At 53.3% G+C, this 14,401-nt stretch overlaps 3 protein-coding genes across 4 annotated transcripts; 2 read left to right on the plus strand and 1 right to left on the minus strand.

Moving 5' to 3' along the window:
* Positions 1-573: 573 nt before the first annotated feature.
* On the minus strand, positions 574-4,906 carry LOC104355940 (magnesium transporter NIPA2). 2 transcript variants are annotated; one of them, XM_042807224.1, is made up of 5 exons: positions 4,752-4,906; positions 4,368-4,424; positions 3,561-3,651; positions 3,262-3,422; positions 574-1,939 (listed from the first exon to the last, which is right to left on the minus strand). In XM_042807224.1, the coding sequence occupies exons 1-5, from the start codon at positions 4,888-4,890 to the stop codon at positions 1,293-1,295; spliced, it is 1,095 nt and encodes a 364-aa protein (XP_042663158.1). In that variant the 5' UTR covers positions 4,891-4,906; the 3' UTR covers positions 574-1,292. The 2 variants fall into 2 exon arrangements, with proteins under 2 accessions (XP_042663158.1, XP_042663159.1); XM_042807225.1 differs by having other exon boundaries at positions 3,561-3,698; positions 4,752-4,863.
* Positions 4,907-5,046: 140 nt separating this feature from the next.
* Positions 5,047-10,623, plus strand: TAF7L (TATA-box binding protein associated factor 7 like). Its single transcript, XM_032996042.1, has 11 exons — positions 5,047-5,251; positions 5,855-5,933; positions 6,090-6,223; positions 6,624-6,750; positions 6,957-7,015; positions 8,040-8,112; positions 8,494-8,610; positions 8,793-8,981; positions 9,083-9,195; positions 9,502-9,561; positions 10,171-10,623. Exons 1-11 carry the CDS (start codon positions 5,186-5,188, stop codon positions 10,213-10,215), a joined length of 1,062 nt encoding a protein of 353 aa, XP_032851933.1. The 5' UTR covers positions 5,047-5,185; the 3' UTR covers positions 10,216-10,623.
* A 267-nt stretch (positions 10,624-10,890) lies between these two features.
* AIPL1 (aryl hydrocarbon receptor interacting protein like 1) lies at positions 10,891-13,584 on the plus strand. Its single transcript, XM_032996045.2, has 5 exons — positions 10,891-11,272; positions 11,997-12,176; positions 12,386-12,574; positions 12,651-12,827; positions 12,958-13,584. The coding sequence occupies exons 1-5, from the start codon at positions 11,177-11,179 to the stop codon at positions 13,294-13,296; spliced, it is 981 nt and encodes a 326-aa protein (XP_032851936.1). The 5' UTR covers positions 10,891-11,176; the 3' UTR covers positions 13,297-13,584.
* Positions 13,585-14,401: the final 817 nt, after the last annotated feature.

Raw genomic sequence — 14,401 nt, forward strand, 5'->3', positions numbered from 1 at the left:
CTACTTTATAACCCCATGCACTTCGGAGATCACTGGAGGGAGGCCTGTGGCTCTGTCTTCTGGGCCTCTGCCCCCAGGACACAGAGTTGTTTCTAACTGGACGAACAGCAAACTACTGATCCACCCTCTGGGAAGGCAGCACAGCATTTCAGCAGTGTTTATGTAGAGCATGGCTCTGGAAAGCCTGGAGTGACCCATCGACAGTGTCTTGGAGCTCTACCCAAGAACCTGGCAAAGCAGGTCTGCGCTTGTCCATTTGCTGTGGGCAGCTGGACAGGGCGCCCGAGTTCCCAGCTAGCTAACAGCCTTCCTGGGAACAAATTCAGGATGTGTTAAACCGAGCTATGCAGATATAAAACCACGTAAGTGAGGACACAGCTGTCTAGTTATCTTTCAGAAACTTACCTCAGTAGCTAAGGACTCTTAGGTCACTCCTGTTCCCAGAGTAAGCAATTCCCTCTACTGTCCCTGTCGTATTTCTCTCGAACATCCACACAGTTCCTCCTACCCCATAATCCTTCACACCTTTCAGCGCTGGCCCACCTCAGTACAAATGTATCGCTAGCCACTCGGTAACCAAACAAATGGGTTTTTAATAGAATACAGTAAGCAGGTGCTTCATCAACCTGCACAGCAGACGTTGCGTGAAGAGATTGCTCTCTCCATAAGAGCCACAGCAGCATGTGGCAGCACCACTGAAGTTTTCAAGTTTTGGCTGTATTCTGTTCTTAGATGTGAATCTGTAAATAAATTCTAGCAGAGTGAGCAAAACAAGTACTTGACAGAGGAATTTTTGAATTAATATTCTGGGTATGTCATCTTCAAAGCCAGACATCCATCTTCTCTCCATGTAACCTTAGCACAATGTTAGATTATTTTGTAACTGTTAATCTTCTAAGTATATTTTAAAAAAAATGCTGTGAGGCCTCCCCAAATGCGTGGTCTTTGCATTCAGTAAGGGTTAGCACTATGTTAGTGCTGTGGGCCTCTGTGCAGCCGAAGCCTGCGTCCTGACAAGGGCAGTTCAATTCTTCATGTAAAAGAACAGTGAAGAGGCACCGGATTCCAGGAACTGGGTGGTTCCCAGGGCTCCTGTCTGTAGCCACAGGAGGCTGCTGTCCCTGTCAGCCTCTTTGCAGTGGCGGGTCACCCATCGCACCTGGGGCAGGTAGATGGTAACTGCCAACTCCTGCTAGTGCAGCAGTAGCTAGCAGCAGCTGAGGCAGCATGTTCAACCTTGCAGCAGAACTGCTCAGCAGTGGGAGCAGAAAGCTACCAGTTTAGAGGCTTCCTCACACGCTTTCACCTTCCTCCTCCTCTTCCTCCTCCTCTTCCTCCTCTGCACTCTGAGAGCCTTTGTCCTCTGAGGGCAGAAGAGGCTGATGCTGACATGACTGATGTCTGTCTGCACTCCTCCATGAGGCGTGCAGGTCCGCCCTGCCTTGCTGCAGGAAGAGGGGCAGGAGGTTGGGGGTGAAGGGCATGTCCCTGAAGGTGTGCAAGAGGAAGATGCCGGACACGATGGTGAGGAAGCCGCTGATGGTGCCAATGATGTTGTCTAGCACCATGTGTTGCCACTCCTTGAAGAGGATGGCAGAGCACATCATGACTGCCGTGGTGAACAGCACGTAGTAAACAGGTGTGACCACAGATGTGTTGAAGATGTCCAAGGCTTTGTTCAGATAGTTGATCTGGATGCTGATGCAGATCACCAGGCACACCAGGAGCACCCAGCCCAGTGGTTCTTTCAGGACTGGCTTCCCAGAAAACAGTTCTTTCAGGGCAATCCCCAAGCCTTTGACGCAGGACACGGAAAGCGAGCCGATGGCGGAGCAGACCAAAACATAAACCAGGACATTGCTCTGTCCGTAACGGGGTCCAGCCACAAAGATAAGCAGAAGGGAGCTCACCAGGACACACACAGCAAATACAATGAATCCTTGGGGAAAGAAGAATTAAAGAGCTCTATCAGAGAACAGTAGCACCAGTGACAGATGTGACTGAACAGCAAATAGAGATGGGGGACAGCCAGGTAACTTCCCCAGCAGTCTGTCTCTTTAACTTCCACCTGTAAGGACTGAGGTTGGGAAGGAGAGCTGGTCTGCAGCCTGAGCAAAGCTGCAGAGACAACAGCAGCTCTTTACAGTGCTGATCACAGCACTGCCCCACAAGTCAGCCTGTCGGGGGATAGAGCTGCCCCTGCTGGAAGGGGTAGGGGCACAGCCAGGCTCCACAGGAGGTGGGGGGCTTGCGGATGAGGGGGCACAGCTCTGCAGGAGACCCAGGAGGGTGGCAGAAGACTTGGGAAGCCCTTGATGAACTCTGCAGGCTGTGGTGGGATACAGAGGAAAGTGCCAGATCACAGGAGTAGGAGGCCTTGCCAGAGCCTTGCCAGCCTTCAACAAGCAGCAGCATCTACCTGTTACTCTGCTTTATTCCTCCCCCTGTGCTTCCTTCATTTCCTGTGGCTTATTCTGCCATTCATGCTATTGCCCAAATCATATCCTCGCAACCTGATTTATCCTGCAATATAAATATCAGGGCCACTTTATTTTAGGCATAACTCCTTGAATTGCTTGTTCATCTTTGCCTGAAGTTCCTCCTTTGTCTTCCTTCAGCCGCGCCACTGCCATCCTTATGTACAGGAATTCCCTCTCCTATCCCAGCGCTGCCACAGACCAACCCCTCTCTGACAGCTGCAGCTAATTCCCATGCTCTTCACTTTTTGCATCTATACCTCATAGACAGTACCAAACAAACAAACAAAAACAAAAACAAAAAAAAAAAAATCACACTTCCTAACTGTTAATGACCATAGTTCTCATCCTTGCTTCAGTACAGACCCAGTGACTTGGGAGCATCACCCAGTCTCCCTCTCTGGGAAGCGGGGCTCCTGTCTGCTGCTTTCATCTGGTGTCGGGAGGACTTGACAGTCCTAAAAAGCCATTCTGAAGCTGACATGTCCCCCTATGTTTTGAGCTAGTTAACATGGTATAAATCCTCTGGGCACGTGCGTTAAATGCTGTTTGACTGTCACCAGTCTTTCACATTTAGAGCATGGAGACCCCAGCCTTTTCCCACTACGGAAGGCAACCCACCAGCTATGCTGGACACAGGGGAATGTTTCCTTCACTGGTGTGCAGAACAAGAAACAGCTCAACTATCCTTTAGTTCAGTCCTTCCCAACCTACCCAAGTCATATCCTAACTTCTACTGTCATTTCCAAGCCTGAAGTTGACAGGACCCCTTTTATTTAAGTACCTGGATCTTTCAGCTTCTCTGCCATTGACTCCAGGCTGGAAACCTCTTCTTCCTGCGGAGCGTGGATCACCATCACTGTGGAACCCAGGATACTCAGGATGCAGCCAATCTTCCCATGAACATTCAGCTGCTCATTCAGGAAAATGGAAGACAGAACTGCACTGAAAGATAGTAAAAAAACCCAAAACCAATTAGGCCAAGAGATGGAATACCTGAGGGAAGAGATAGAGAAAGCAGAGCAACTGCTTTCACCACTAAGGAGTGGTAGGTGAGGTAAGGGTGTTTCTGAGGCTGCTTACCTAACAAGGACACTTAGAGCACCCAGTGGAGTTACCAGCGTTGCAGGGGCAAAGGCATAAGCAGCAAAATTTGCTGCTTCTCCAACTCCCACTGCAGGAGAAACTGTCAGGTGAGCATCAAAGTAGGAGCAATTCAGCCTAATAATAAGTTTGAGTGCAGTCAGAAGAAAGCCTCAGTTTCCACATGAGCATCCTGTGTTTCTCTGAGGTATGTTGTGCTACCAGGAAAGAACAGCACCAGCAAGAGCAAGCAGAAGCCCAATATACGTTCTCTTGGGAAGAGAAGGCTCACAGTTACACATGGTAATCCTTAGTCACATGTGGCTGTGCAGCTGAGCAGTAACCACAGAAAAATATTTCCATAATGTCCTCAAAGTTGAAAGGAGTTTTGACCCGTTTCATATTTGTAAGTCATGTTCTTCTCCTGGAACAGCTTTTACAGCTTTTTAAAGGGTAAATCAAGTACAACTGGTTTTTAGCATTGAAAAGTGTAAAACAGAGCTGCTAAAATCGCTGTACCACTAAACCCAGAGTACTGGATGTGCTGTTTTAACTACATCATCTGGGCAGGCCATTTCAGAAGCACTTCACCCAACCCAGTCAGACCACCTCCTCAGCCCCTGTTTAGCAGCAGAGCCTTGTAATGCACGAGACTTCAGAATATTGTGGAACTGTAATTAGATCAACCATATCCTCAGACAGATAAAAATCAAGCAAACAACGACCATCATAATAAAACACGAAAGCAAGTGGGAACAATGACAAACACACTAAATGTGTCTTGCTAGTTTCGGAGTGGGTACTTACTGCACAGCAGCCCTGCCCACCAAAGCCATTCTTGCAGGTATGCGTGACCGCCTTGCCCTAAGTAAGGAAGAAAGAGTAACAAGAAGCCTGAGATGAAGCTACACAAGGGGCTCATTATCCCGCCAGAACCGCCTGGGAGAAGCGGGCGAGGGCAGCCTCATCTCTAAGCGCAGGGCTGCCCCTGGTCTGCCCGCCTCGTCACGTACCGGCCCGACCCAGACACGAGCAAACACTGGTTCTTTTACCTTAAAAGCGAGGACTTTCTCCCCCGGCTCTCCCCCGTTTGAAACGGGAGTTTCAAGAACGCGTGAGCGGTTCTAAAACCGTGCCCGCGCTAGCCGCTTCGCGCTCCTCCGCCCCCCGCCAGCCCGAGCCCGGCGGTACCTGCCCTGGCGCGGCCGCGGCGGCACAGCCGGAGCAGCCCCTTCTTCTTCAGGATGAAGCTGCCGCCGATAAAGGCGCTGGAGGCCAAGGCCAGCCCCAGCCCCACGGAGAAGCCCCCGCGCCCCACATCGCCCCCCATGGCGGCGCCGCCGCCGCCGGGCGCTTCCTGTGCGCCGCCAACACCCTTCCCCCGGCACCGGGCGGAACGGAGCGGAACGGAACGGAACGGAACGGAGCGGAACGGAACGGAGCGGGAGGGAGGGAGGGAGGGAGGGAGCGAGGCAGGCCAGCACACACCGGGGCCGTGCCGGGGGTGTCAGCCCGAGCCCCGGGAAGGCCCCCGCTGCGAGAGCCTGGCCCTGGGGTTACCGTGTAGGAGCCCTGCTTGGCGACGAGGTTAATCATACCTTGTTTTCCGAGCTGAGGAGGAAAGGATGAGTAAGAGCAAGGACGATGCTCCGCATGAGCTGGAGAGCCAGTTCGTGCTGCGGCTGCCCCCGGTAAGAGCCCGCTCGCTCCGGTGCGGCCGGAGCGGCTGCCGGCCCGTACTACACGGAGCTCGGTCCGGCGCCGGGCGTGGGAGGGGGCGCAGCGGGAAACCGGCAAACCTGGCAAGGGACGTGGAAGCGGGCTGGGTGCTTTTGGCCTCGGGTAGCCCGTTCCCCCTCGTTCGAACAGATTTTTCCACGGCCTCCTCTTGAAAGGCGCTTCTGCAACACAGAGCAGGAGGCTCAGAAGACAATTTAGAGGATTACAGAGGAAATTTCTGTAAGGGCAGAGCTTTAGCAAGTGCTGGGTTTTCAGTTGCTGCGGCTGTAAGTACACCTGATGCTGCTACAACTTGATTTATGAGGTTGTTGGGGCTGTCACACCACTGTCAGAGCTGTAGTGTCGGGAGGTGTGAGGGGCAGGGCGGGTAGCAGAGCCCCAGGGTTAACGTGCGGTATTGCGAGGAGGGTGCAGTTGTCCTTGCGGCTCTTGCAGTTGTTTTTCTGCATTGGGATGGCAAGGGTGTTTAAAGCTGGGTAGGTCGGACAGAAGCCTTTGGTGATTCTCAGAGGAAGCACACCCAGTCCTGACATGAGTCTGTCCAACCTTCCCAGGAATATGCCTCCACTGTGCGGCGAGCGGTACAGTCTGGGAACGTCAACCTGAAGGACAGGCTCACCATTGAGCTACACGGTGAGTGAGTGAGCAGGATCAAGGCATCTTAAAACTCCTCTGACTGCCCCCAAGGGAAGCTGTGCCACTTGCATGTGTTTTCCCTGCTGCCCGTGGGTGTGTTGCTTGGTTTAGCTGTTTAGCGACAGCACTAACCTGTCCTGTGGCTTTCCACAGCGGACGGGCGCCATGGCATTGTCCGCGTAGACCGGGTGCCGCTGGCGGCCAAGCTGGTGGATTTGCCTTGCATCATCGAGAGCTTAAAAACCATTGACAAGAAAACCTTCTATAAGACAGCAGACATTTGCCAGGTATGGGCTGTCCTTCTTGTCTGTCCCAACAGCTTAATTCATTGCTCCTCTCTCCTAGAAAACCCTTGAACGCTTTGGCAGTTAGACTCCCAGTATACCATAGCTAATTTCTGTGTTCTCGCAATATTAGCAATTTAAAATTCCCCACTCTGCTTGGTATTTAGAAATCCCATTTCGGAAGCATGAAATGTGGTTGTCCTTGTAACAGCTTACCTGCTGCTGTGTTTAGATGTGAACTGAGCTGGGTGTGAAACATTGTGTTTCTCGTGCCCCATGCCTGTGAATCCCTTTGGCTCACAACATGCAGTGGACAGTCACCGTTCATTTTCCAGAAAAGCTTTCACATCTTTTTGTCCTTGCGTTACGATAAGCACCCTTTGTGTTTATGTGGGGATTCCAGATGCTTGTTTGTACTGTGGATGGTGATCTCTACCCGCCTTTGGAAGAGCAAACTGTGAGCACTGACCCTAAGGCAAACAAGAAGAAGGACAAGGACAGAGAGAAGAAATTCATCTGGAACCATGGCAGTGAGTAGAGGCTGTGCCAAACTGCTCCATCCCACCACCCCTGTGTCCCCACAGCTGTGCAGGGCGCTCACCACTGCCATGTCCTGGCTGTGCTGCTGCTCCATTTTCAGTGTTCTCTGTTCCTGAAGGGATCTTCTCGCTTTTGACATACAGCTCTCCCTTTAGGCTGTTTGCCTGACACATGCAATCTGTTTCCTCTGTCACAGTCACTCTTCCCCTGAAAAATGTACGGAAGAGACGATTCCGGAAGACAGCTAAGAAGAAGGTGAGTTGCTTCTCACACATGCAGATGCAATAACCAAGAGATAGGAAGGCAGAGACATTAGAGCTGTAACTGTCTATCAGTCCAGAAAACATGTAATTTCTTAACATTGCTTCATGTGTTTCTTTTCCCAAGATGAGGATGAAGGGAGGGTAGTAGATTTAAACACTTATTTGGGTGCTTCCCCCATGTTTTCCAAGATGCTCCCAAGGGCAAAATCCTCTGTGCAGAAAACTGCTGGACTCCATTCCTGCGGCTGCTTTGCCGTAGCGCATCTCTCCCTGCTCATAGAGAAGAAAGGAAGACTCACATGGAAATGAGGCTTCACTCATTCCTGCTTTACCAGCTGAAGTCTTTTCTCTATGCATGGCCTGTTCACTTCCACAACAAGGAACACTACAAATAGAATAACTGTCATTTCAGCTGGGGGAGTGACAACAGATGGAGCTCAGACTGTTTCTGTGCATATGCACAAACCAGGCAAGGTGTTGGGGAGATGCAGCACCATGGAGCTGGGAAGACTTGTTCTTCTCTGCTTTGCAGTTTCTGAGAACAGGATGGAGTGCTATATTGCATGACATTTGGGAAACAAATTACTTGAGACATTCTTATAGCCCACAGGAGAGATTTGATGTCACTGCATTAAGATTCTTGGCTAATTTAAAAGTGAAAAATTGAGCCTTCTTTTGAATGAGATGGGAAGGAGTTGAATTGACCATCCATCAGGAAGTAGCACCTCAAGGACTTTCTTCATTACACACAGGAAGTCTTATTTCATAAGTAGTATAAGTAGAAAAGTGAGAGCATACAACCCACCAAGGAACTGTACAAAAAAGATGGATTGCTTTCTAGAGGTGCATAAATTAGTTTTAGGGTGAGCATGAGCAAAGGATGAGCAGAAAGCATAAGAGAAGAGAGGCTTGAAACAGGGCTCTGTCCAGAGGTGGAGGGTTGGAGTTGATCAGCACCAGCAATGTGCACAAGGTATTTAACAGTGTCTCTGCTCTCTTTCCCCTCTCTGGCCCAGTATATTGAGTCTCCTGATGTGGAAAAAGAAGTGAAGCGTCTCCTGAGCACAGATGCTGAAGCTGTCAGTGTCCGTATCCTTTTAGGAGAAAAAAAGCTCAAGTGGGGGACAGGACACAACCTGGGGGTTGTGGAAAGGAGAGACAAGTTGAAAGGCTGGGAGATAAGCACAGAAGAGGCACTGAAGTTTTGGAGCATCTTTGCTTCGTTCAAAGCTCATTGTTTCTTCATGGAGACCTTCCTTGCAGACTGCACCATTGAACTGAGCAGGAACTTAAGAGCGAGCAGAGAAGTCAGCACAAAAGGGGGCTGGGGTGGTTTGTCCTGGATAATCTATAGCAGCAAGGCCAGGCTTGTTGAGGGGCAGTGATCTCCTGCAGTTTCTAGCATTCTTTCATCGTACTGCATCTTTCATATTCCTCTTTTTCCCTTGACTCGTCTGTTCCTGCTGTCAGGCTGGGAAGTCATTGCTGAGGATGAAACAAAAGAAGTAGACAACCATGGTTCGCTCACCAGCTTGGACATCTCCTCGCCAGGGATGTCAGGACATAAGCAAGGCCATGGCTCCTCAGGTGCAGTGGGGAAGGCTGCTGTTTTCTTTCTAGCCACTAAGTAATCAGTTGGGCGCATTCTCTCTGGAGTAAGCCCTAACCAGAGCAAAGGAGAGAGGGTGTTGAGACAGGCACCCTGTCCTCACATGGTTCCTGGGGGGTCATCAGCTGTGGTTTTTTTCTTCCCTTTTGCACCCCTCTAGAACATGATGAACTGCGGGAAATATTTAATGACATCAGCAGCAGCAGCGAAGATGAAGATGAGAGGGATCATCATGACGACGAAGACCTGAACATCATGGACACTGAGGAGGACTTGGAGAGGCAGCTGCAGGACAAGCTGAATGAGTCCGATGGGCAGCAACAGGAGAACGAGGGATCCAACCAGATCGGTGAGTGGGTGGCAGAGTGCAGCAGCATCACTGGGGTGCCAGGCAGGCTGCACTACCCAGCTCTGCTGCTGCTCTGGGTCTGAGCCCACTCTCTCTTCCAGTCATGGGGATCCAGAAACAGATTGATAACCTGAAAAGTAAACTCCAGGAGACCCAGGACAGGAGGAAGCGCCAGGAAGATCTCATCATGAAAGTGGAGAACCTAGCCCTCAAGGTGAGAGCTCTCCTGGGGTCTCCTCAAGCCTGCTTAGCAGTGGCTTGCCATTCGATCCAGCAGACTGATTCAGCTGCTGCCCTGGAAAAGCTAGGGGCCTTTGCCTGCTGGGTTAAAAATAATTGTGGTGTGACCATACACACTGCAGCATTTCCCCATGGAGGCAAAAGAATCCATGAAACTGCAGGAGATAAGGAGGCTGGTTGTCAGTGCAGCTTGGGGCTTGCTGCACCGTTTGACATGTGCCAGCATCCATTTGGTTGAGAACACATTGGTAACTGTGGTCTGGCATGTTTGTCTCTGCAGACCCGTCTCCAGGCTGTGCTGGATGAGTTCAAGCAGCAGGAAGAGCGAGAGAAGCAGCAGGTGAGGAAAATCCCACAGTGGGGTGGGAAGGACTGGGCCACGACAGAGTTCTAGACTTGGTCTGTGACAAAATTTCCTGAGTCTTGTACCACACCAGCTGCTTTGAACTCCAGTGTTCTGGGTGAGGTGTGGTTGTACCTCATCTGCAGTTGCATGGAGCATCTTAAAGCACAAGGAAGTATAGGAAATGGGGTTGATCGCAGCCTTCTGGAGGAGCAGTGAGCCAAAACATGTCGAGTCAGCAGTCCAAGGCTGCTGGGATTGCTGCCTGGGGTAACACATGACACAGAAACCCACTAGCAGACGTGTACAAGAAAGGCAGTAGCTGTAGGGTCTTGGCAGATTTCTTCCCTGGGCAGCTCTGCTGAGTTTCAAGCAGGTACCAAGGCAGGAGGTTTTCACTTCCAGGTTCCTGTTTGTGTGGCTTCCCCATGTGGGCAGCGCTGGATGAGTTCTGCCCCAGAAGTGCCCAGGCACAGCTCACCACAAGGTACAGGCACAGCAGCCACTAGTTTGGGTGGAAGATCTGCAGAAACACAAAGTTCTTGGGCTGGAGCTGCCATGTGTCCCAGCCATGCCTTACTGTAATGCCTCACTCTCTCTTCCCAGATGACGTCCCTGCAGGAACAGCTGGAGTCTCTCATGGAGAAGTGAGAAGCAGGTCTGGGTCTTTGTACCTGCAAGCAGAGCTGGAAGCGTTGTTCATCTGCCACGATGAAGTCTTTGCTCTAGTCACACACCTCTGCTGTCAGATGTGCTGCTGGGCAGTGCTAGAGGCTCTGTGTTCAGAGCTGCTCTTACATACGTTGTGCTGGGTTTGGCTGGGAAAGCTAAAAGAATTTGGTCTATGCCTGTGAGAGCAGCCCAAATACTGGATTTACTGTAAATATTCAGCACCATTCTCCCAGAGTTTAGTTCTCCTTGGGACAGTGCAGTGCAGCTTTCTGCATCTTACTGAGTCTTGGACTTGATGGGCTGGGGCCTGGTAGGAGCTTGTTCTTGTGTTTGAGGAATGCTTGTGTCTGCAAACCAGACTCAATAAAGTACCGTTTCCAACCCTGATCTGTCGTTCTCTGGTCTCCAGAGCACAGACTGGCACTGCCTCTTGCCACCTTGTGCTTGATCACACACAGCCCGTGGCTGGTGCTCACACCAGCATTGCTGGGCTCCTCTGCTGAAATACTTGTGTGGCTGGGTCAAAGGGAGACCGTTAATGAAGGGGACCCTGTGAGCTGTCACTCTCTGGTAGGAACGAGGCCCTCCTGATCTGGGAGTTTCTTTAATTCCTCACAAACTAGGCAGGCAAATCCCAGATTAACCTGAGAGGGTGGAAAGAGGATTAGAAAGGCAGTTCCAGAACACACCACGGGCTTCAGCAAGGGTGTGCCACAGCAGGACGCCCCTATTGCAACCTAAAGGGCAAGGGAAGGGGAGAAGGCTTCCAAGCTCTGTCCCCAGTACGGAAAATGAAAGGCCAGCAGCAACCCTGGGAGATGACATGTGTGTCCAGGTAGTCAAGAAAGGGAGATACCCTGAGGAAGACGCGGAGGAGCTTGGGAAGGGCCAGAGCACACCCACGTGCTTGAGCCTGTGACCTGCTCCTGGGGGAGCAGCCATGGAGGAAACCTACCTGCTGAATGTGGAAGGGGTCAGAAAGAAGATTCTGCATGGAGGCCAAGGGGAGTTGCCAAAGTTGCAGGATGGGAGCAAGGTAAGTTGCCTTGGTTGTTACGCCAAAGCCCTAGGAGAGGGGAGTGAACCTGACACCACTATCCCAGCCCACTGTGATCAGATTCCCTGATCACAAGCTGTGCTCCAGATCTGTGGTATGGGGACATCCCATCTGCAGGAGATCCCTCACAAGGCGGGGTGCAGGAAGGGCTATTTTTGGCACCCGCAGCCACATTGCCCTCACAGTGACAGCTGATACTGCCCACTGCCTTCACCTTGCATCCGTGCTGTTACCTACCTCCTCCCTCTCTTCTGGGGCTGTTGGAGCTCAGCAGCTACAATGGATTGCTGGAAATCTGCCTTTCCTAATGTGTGTCAAACAGGAGCGAGGGGTGCCAAGGGATAGGTCTTGGGGGTTTCCTATATTCCCCAGCCTGTGCATAGGGACAGCTCAGCGGGGGATCGGCCAGGTCCTGGTGCACGCTGCGGGAGCGCTTTCTGTACTGGGTTATAAAGGGAGATCTAAAGAGAGGAGCAAGATACAGCACTGATGGGTGTTAAGACACTCCACCATCTGCTTGCTGTCTAAGACAAGTGGGTAGGAGGCACAATCTCCTGCAACGGATGGAGAGCTGCCAATCAGACCAGCACCTCGCCAGGAGCAGGCTTGTCCCCATGGCAGAGGGATTCGGGGCTGGTGAGGAGACGGAGGGCTCTCACTGTGGTGCCTGCCCTGGCTTGACACTGAGCTTTCTCTGGGACAGATCACCTTCCACTTCCAGACTCTGAAGGATGACTTTGAGCGGACGGTGATCGACGACAGCCGGGAAGCTGGCATCCCCATGGAGATCATCGTGGGCAAGATGTTCAAGCTGGAGATCTGGGAGACGCTGCTCAGCTCCATGAGAGTCGGGGAGGTGGCCGAGTTCTGGTGCGACGCCATCGTGAGTGAGGGGCCTGTGGGCACCCACTCCCCTCCTTTCTACAGAGCCAGGGCACAGGAGCATGCCCCCCTGAGATGCTCCAGCCTTGCCTGGTGCAAGCGCAGGGGGCACAGGTGTCACTTAGCCACAGCACCAGGGGGGGCTGCTGCAGAGGAAGAGGGTGCAGGTTGGTCCCATGCAGCTGAGCAGGGTGCTCCCCCTCCTTGCAGCACACAGGCATGTATGCCCTGGTCTCCAGGGGCATGCGGAGGATTGCAGAGGGCCAGGATCCCCTGGAAGGGCAGAAGCACCGCTGTGGCATGGGCAGCATGTTTGACTACCACAGCACGGGTTATGACGACCTGGATGAGCTGCAGCGAACGCCACAGCCCCTCATCTTCATCATGGAGTTGTTCCGGGTAAGGGGGATGGCGGGGATGGCTGCCAGCACGAGGACTGCTGGGGCAGGCAGCTCAGCTCCTGCTGCCTGTGCAGGTGGAGGAGCCCTCGGCGTACAAACGTGACACCTGGGCCATGAACAAGGAGGAGAAGCTGGCAGCAGTGCCTGTGCTGCACAGCGAGGGCAACCGCCTCGTCCTCCGCAAGGAGTTTGGGCAGGCAGCGGCAAAGTACCAGGAGGCTGTCATCTGCCTGAGGAATCTCCAGGCCAAGGTGAGCAGGTCCTGGCCCCCTCCTGTCATTCTGGCCTGGGTTTCCTCAGCAAACATGCCCCTGTGGACCCTGGGTGCCCGGGAGGGGATGGCTACAGCCGTGAACCACCCCCTGCGGCTCCCCGGGGCAGGAGAAGCCGTGGGAGGATGGCTGGCTGAAGCTGGAGAGCCTGGTCACGCCGCTGGTGCTCAACTACTGCCAGTGCCAGATGGAGCTGGGCGAGTACTACGAGGTGCTGGAGCACACAACAGAGCTCCTCCAGAAACACAAAGGTACCCCACCCGCCCACTGTGCCCATGACCCCCATGGACTTTGTCCTCTGGGTCCCCCATCCATGACAACGCTCATCCCACATCCCTCTGTCTGTGCTGACTCAGGTCATCTGCATCCCCATGTCCACTGCAGAACCTGTGTCCCAGATCCTTGGTTTCCCCTGCCCATGATGGCACCTGTACCCGGTGTCCTCTAGGTCCTCCTGGCCCCGGTGTTGTCCCGCATCATCCAGATCCCCCTGCCCACCATGGTTCTCCTTGCCCATGATGATCCCTGCACACCATGTCCCCTGGTGCCCACAGTGGTATGTGCATGGCCCAGGTCCCCCTGCCCATGACAGTACCCCTTACCTACAAGGGTGTTCACCCCATGTTCCCCTGCCTGTGATGATACTTGCACTCTGCGTCCCCGGGGTTCCCAGGGTCTCCAGCTCCTGTGGCTGGTGGCCCTGAGTTGCAGGACCCCCGCTGGGGCTCTCCTCTCCCGGCAGACAACGCCAAGGCCTATTTCAAGCGGGCGAAGGCTCACGCTGCTGTCTGGAATGAGCGGGAGGCACGGGAGGACTTCCTGCGGGTGGCTCACCTCGACCCCTCCATGGCAGCGGCCGTGAAGAAGGAGCTGAAGCAACTGGGGGAGAGGATGAGGAAGAAGCATGTGGAGGATCGGAAGCGCTACCATGGACTCTTCCAGCCACCCCAGGGGCCACGGGTCAGCACAGGGCAGGCGAGGAAGGACATGGGTGACGGCATGATGTGGCAGGAAGAGGGACCCCAGGGTGAGATTGGGGTCCCAGAGACCCCTGCGCAAGGGAAGCGGGGTGCAGGGACCAAAGAACAACCAAAGGCTGATCAAGCAGAACAAGGGAGCCCCGGGGCTGAGTGTGAAGGGGCAGTACCAGGAGAAGCAGCCGAGGGGCAGCCTGAGGGGACAGAGCTGGAAGCAAAGGATGGGATGGGACTGGAGGAAGAAGCAGCCCTGGGTACCTGGGGAGCAGAGAAGGTGGATGAGGAAGAGGAGAAGGGGGTGGAGGAAGAGGAAGAGGAGGAGGAGGAGGAGGTGGAGGAGGAGGAGAGGGAGGGGGAGGGGGAGGGGGAGGAGGGAGAGAGGGTTGTGGTGGAAAAGGAGGGGGTGGTGGTGGAGGAGGAGGAAGTGGAGGAGGAGGAGGAGGGGGTGGTGGAGGAAGAAGAGGGGGTGGAGGATGAGGAGGAGGAGGAAGAGGAGGAGGGGGTGGAAGAGGAGGAGGAGGAGGAGGGAGTGGTGGTGGAAGAAGAGGGGGTGGAGGATGAGGAGGAAGAGGAGGA

The sequence above is a fragment of the Tyto alba genome, unplaced genomic scaffold, assembly GCF_018691265.1.
Source record: "Tyto alba isolate M040663 unplaced genomic scaffold, T.alba_DEE_v4.0 Super-Scaffold_5, whole genome shotgun sequence".
Taxonomy (NCBI): Eukaryota; Metazoa; Chordata; class Aves; order Strigiformes; family Tytonidae; genus Tyto; species Tyto alba.

Excerpts from the sequence above, each read along its gene's own strand:
- TAF7L (XM_032996042.1), top strand. The coding sequence starts at position 5,186 with ATGAGTAAGAGCAAGGACGATGCTCCGCATGAGCTGGAGAGCCAGTTC. Across the intron at positions 5,252-5,854 it reads TCGTGCTGCGGCTGCCCCCG|GAATATGCCTCCACTGTGCG; the intron begins GTAAGAGCCCGC and ends CAACCTTCCCAG. Across the intron at positions 7,016-8,039 it reads GGAAGACAGCTAAGAAGAAG|TATATTGAGTCTCCTGATGT; the intron begins GTGAGTTGCTTC and ends TCTCTGGCCCAG.
- LOC104355940 (XM_042807224.1), bottom strand. The coding sequence starts at position 4,890 with ATGGGGGGCGATGTGGGGCGCGGGGGCTTCTCCGTGGGGCTGGGGCTG. Across the intron at positions 3,652-4,367 it reads GTGGGCAGGGCTGCTGTGCA|TGGGAGTTGGAGAAGCAGCA; the intron begins GTAAGTACCCAC and ends TTTCTCCTGCAG. Across the intron at positions 3,423-3,560 it reads GCTCTAAGTGTCCTTGTTAG|TGCAGTTCTGTCTTCCATTT; the intron begins GTAAGCAGCCTC and ends ACTATCTTTCAG.
- AIPL1 (XM_032996045.2), top strand. The coding sequence starts at position 11,177 with ATGGAGGAAACCTACCTGCTGAATGTGGAAGGGGTCAGAAAGAAGATT. Across the intron at positions 12,177-12,385 it reads AGTTCTGGTGCGACGCCATC|CACACAGGCATGTATGCCCT; the intron begins GTGAGTGAGGGG and ends CCCTCCTTGCAG. Across the intron at positions 12,575-12,650 it reads TCATCATGGAGTTGTTCCGG|GTGGAGGAGCCCTCGGCGTA; the intron begins GTAAGGGGGATG and ends CTGCCTGTGCAG.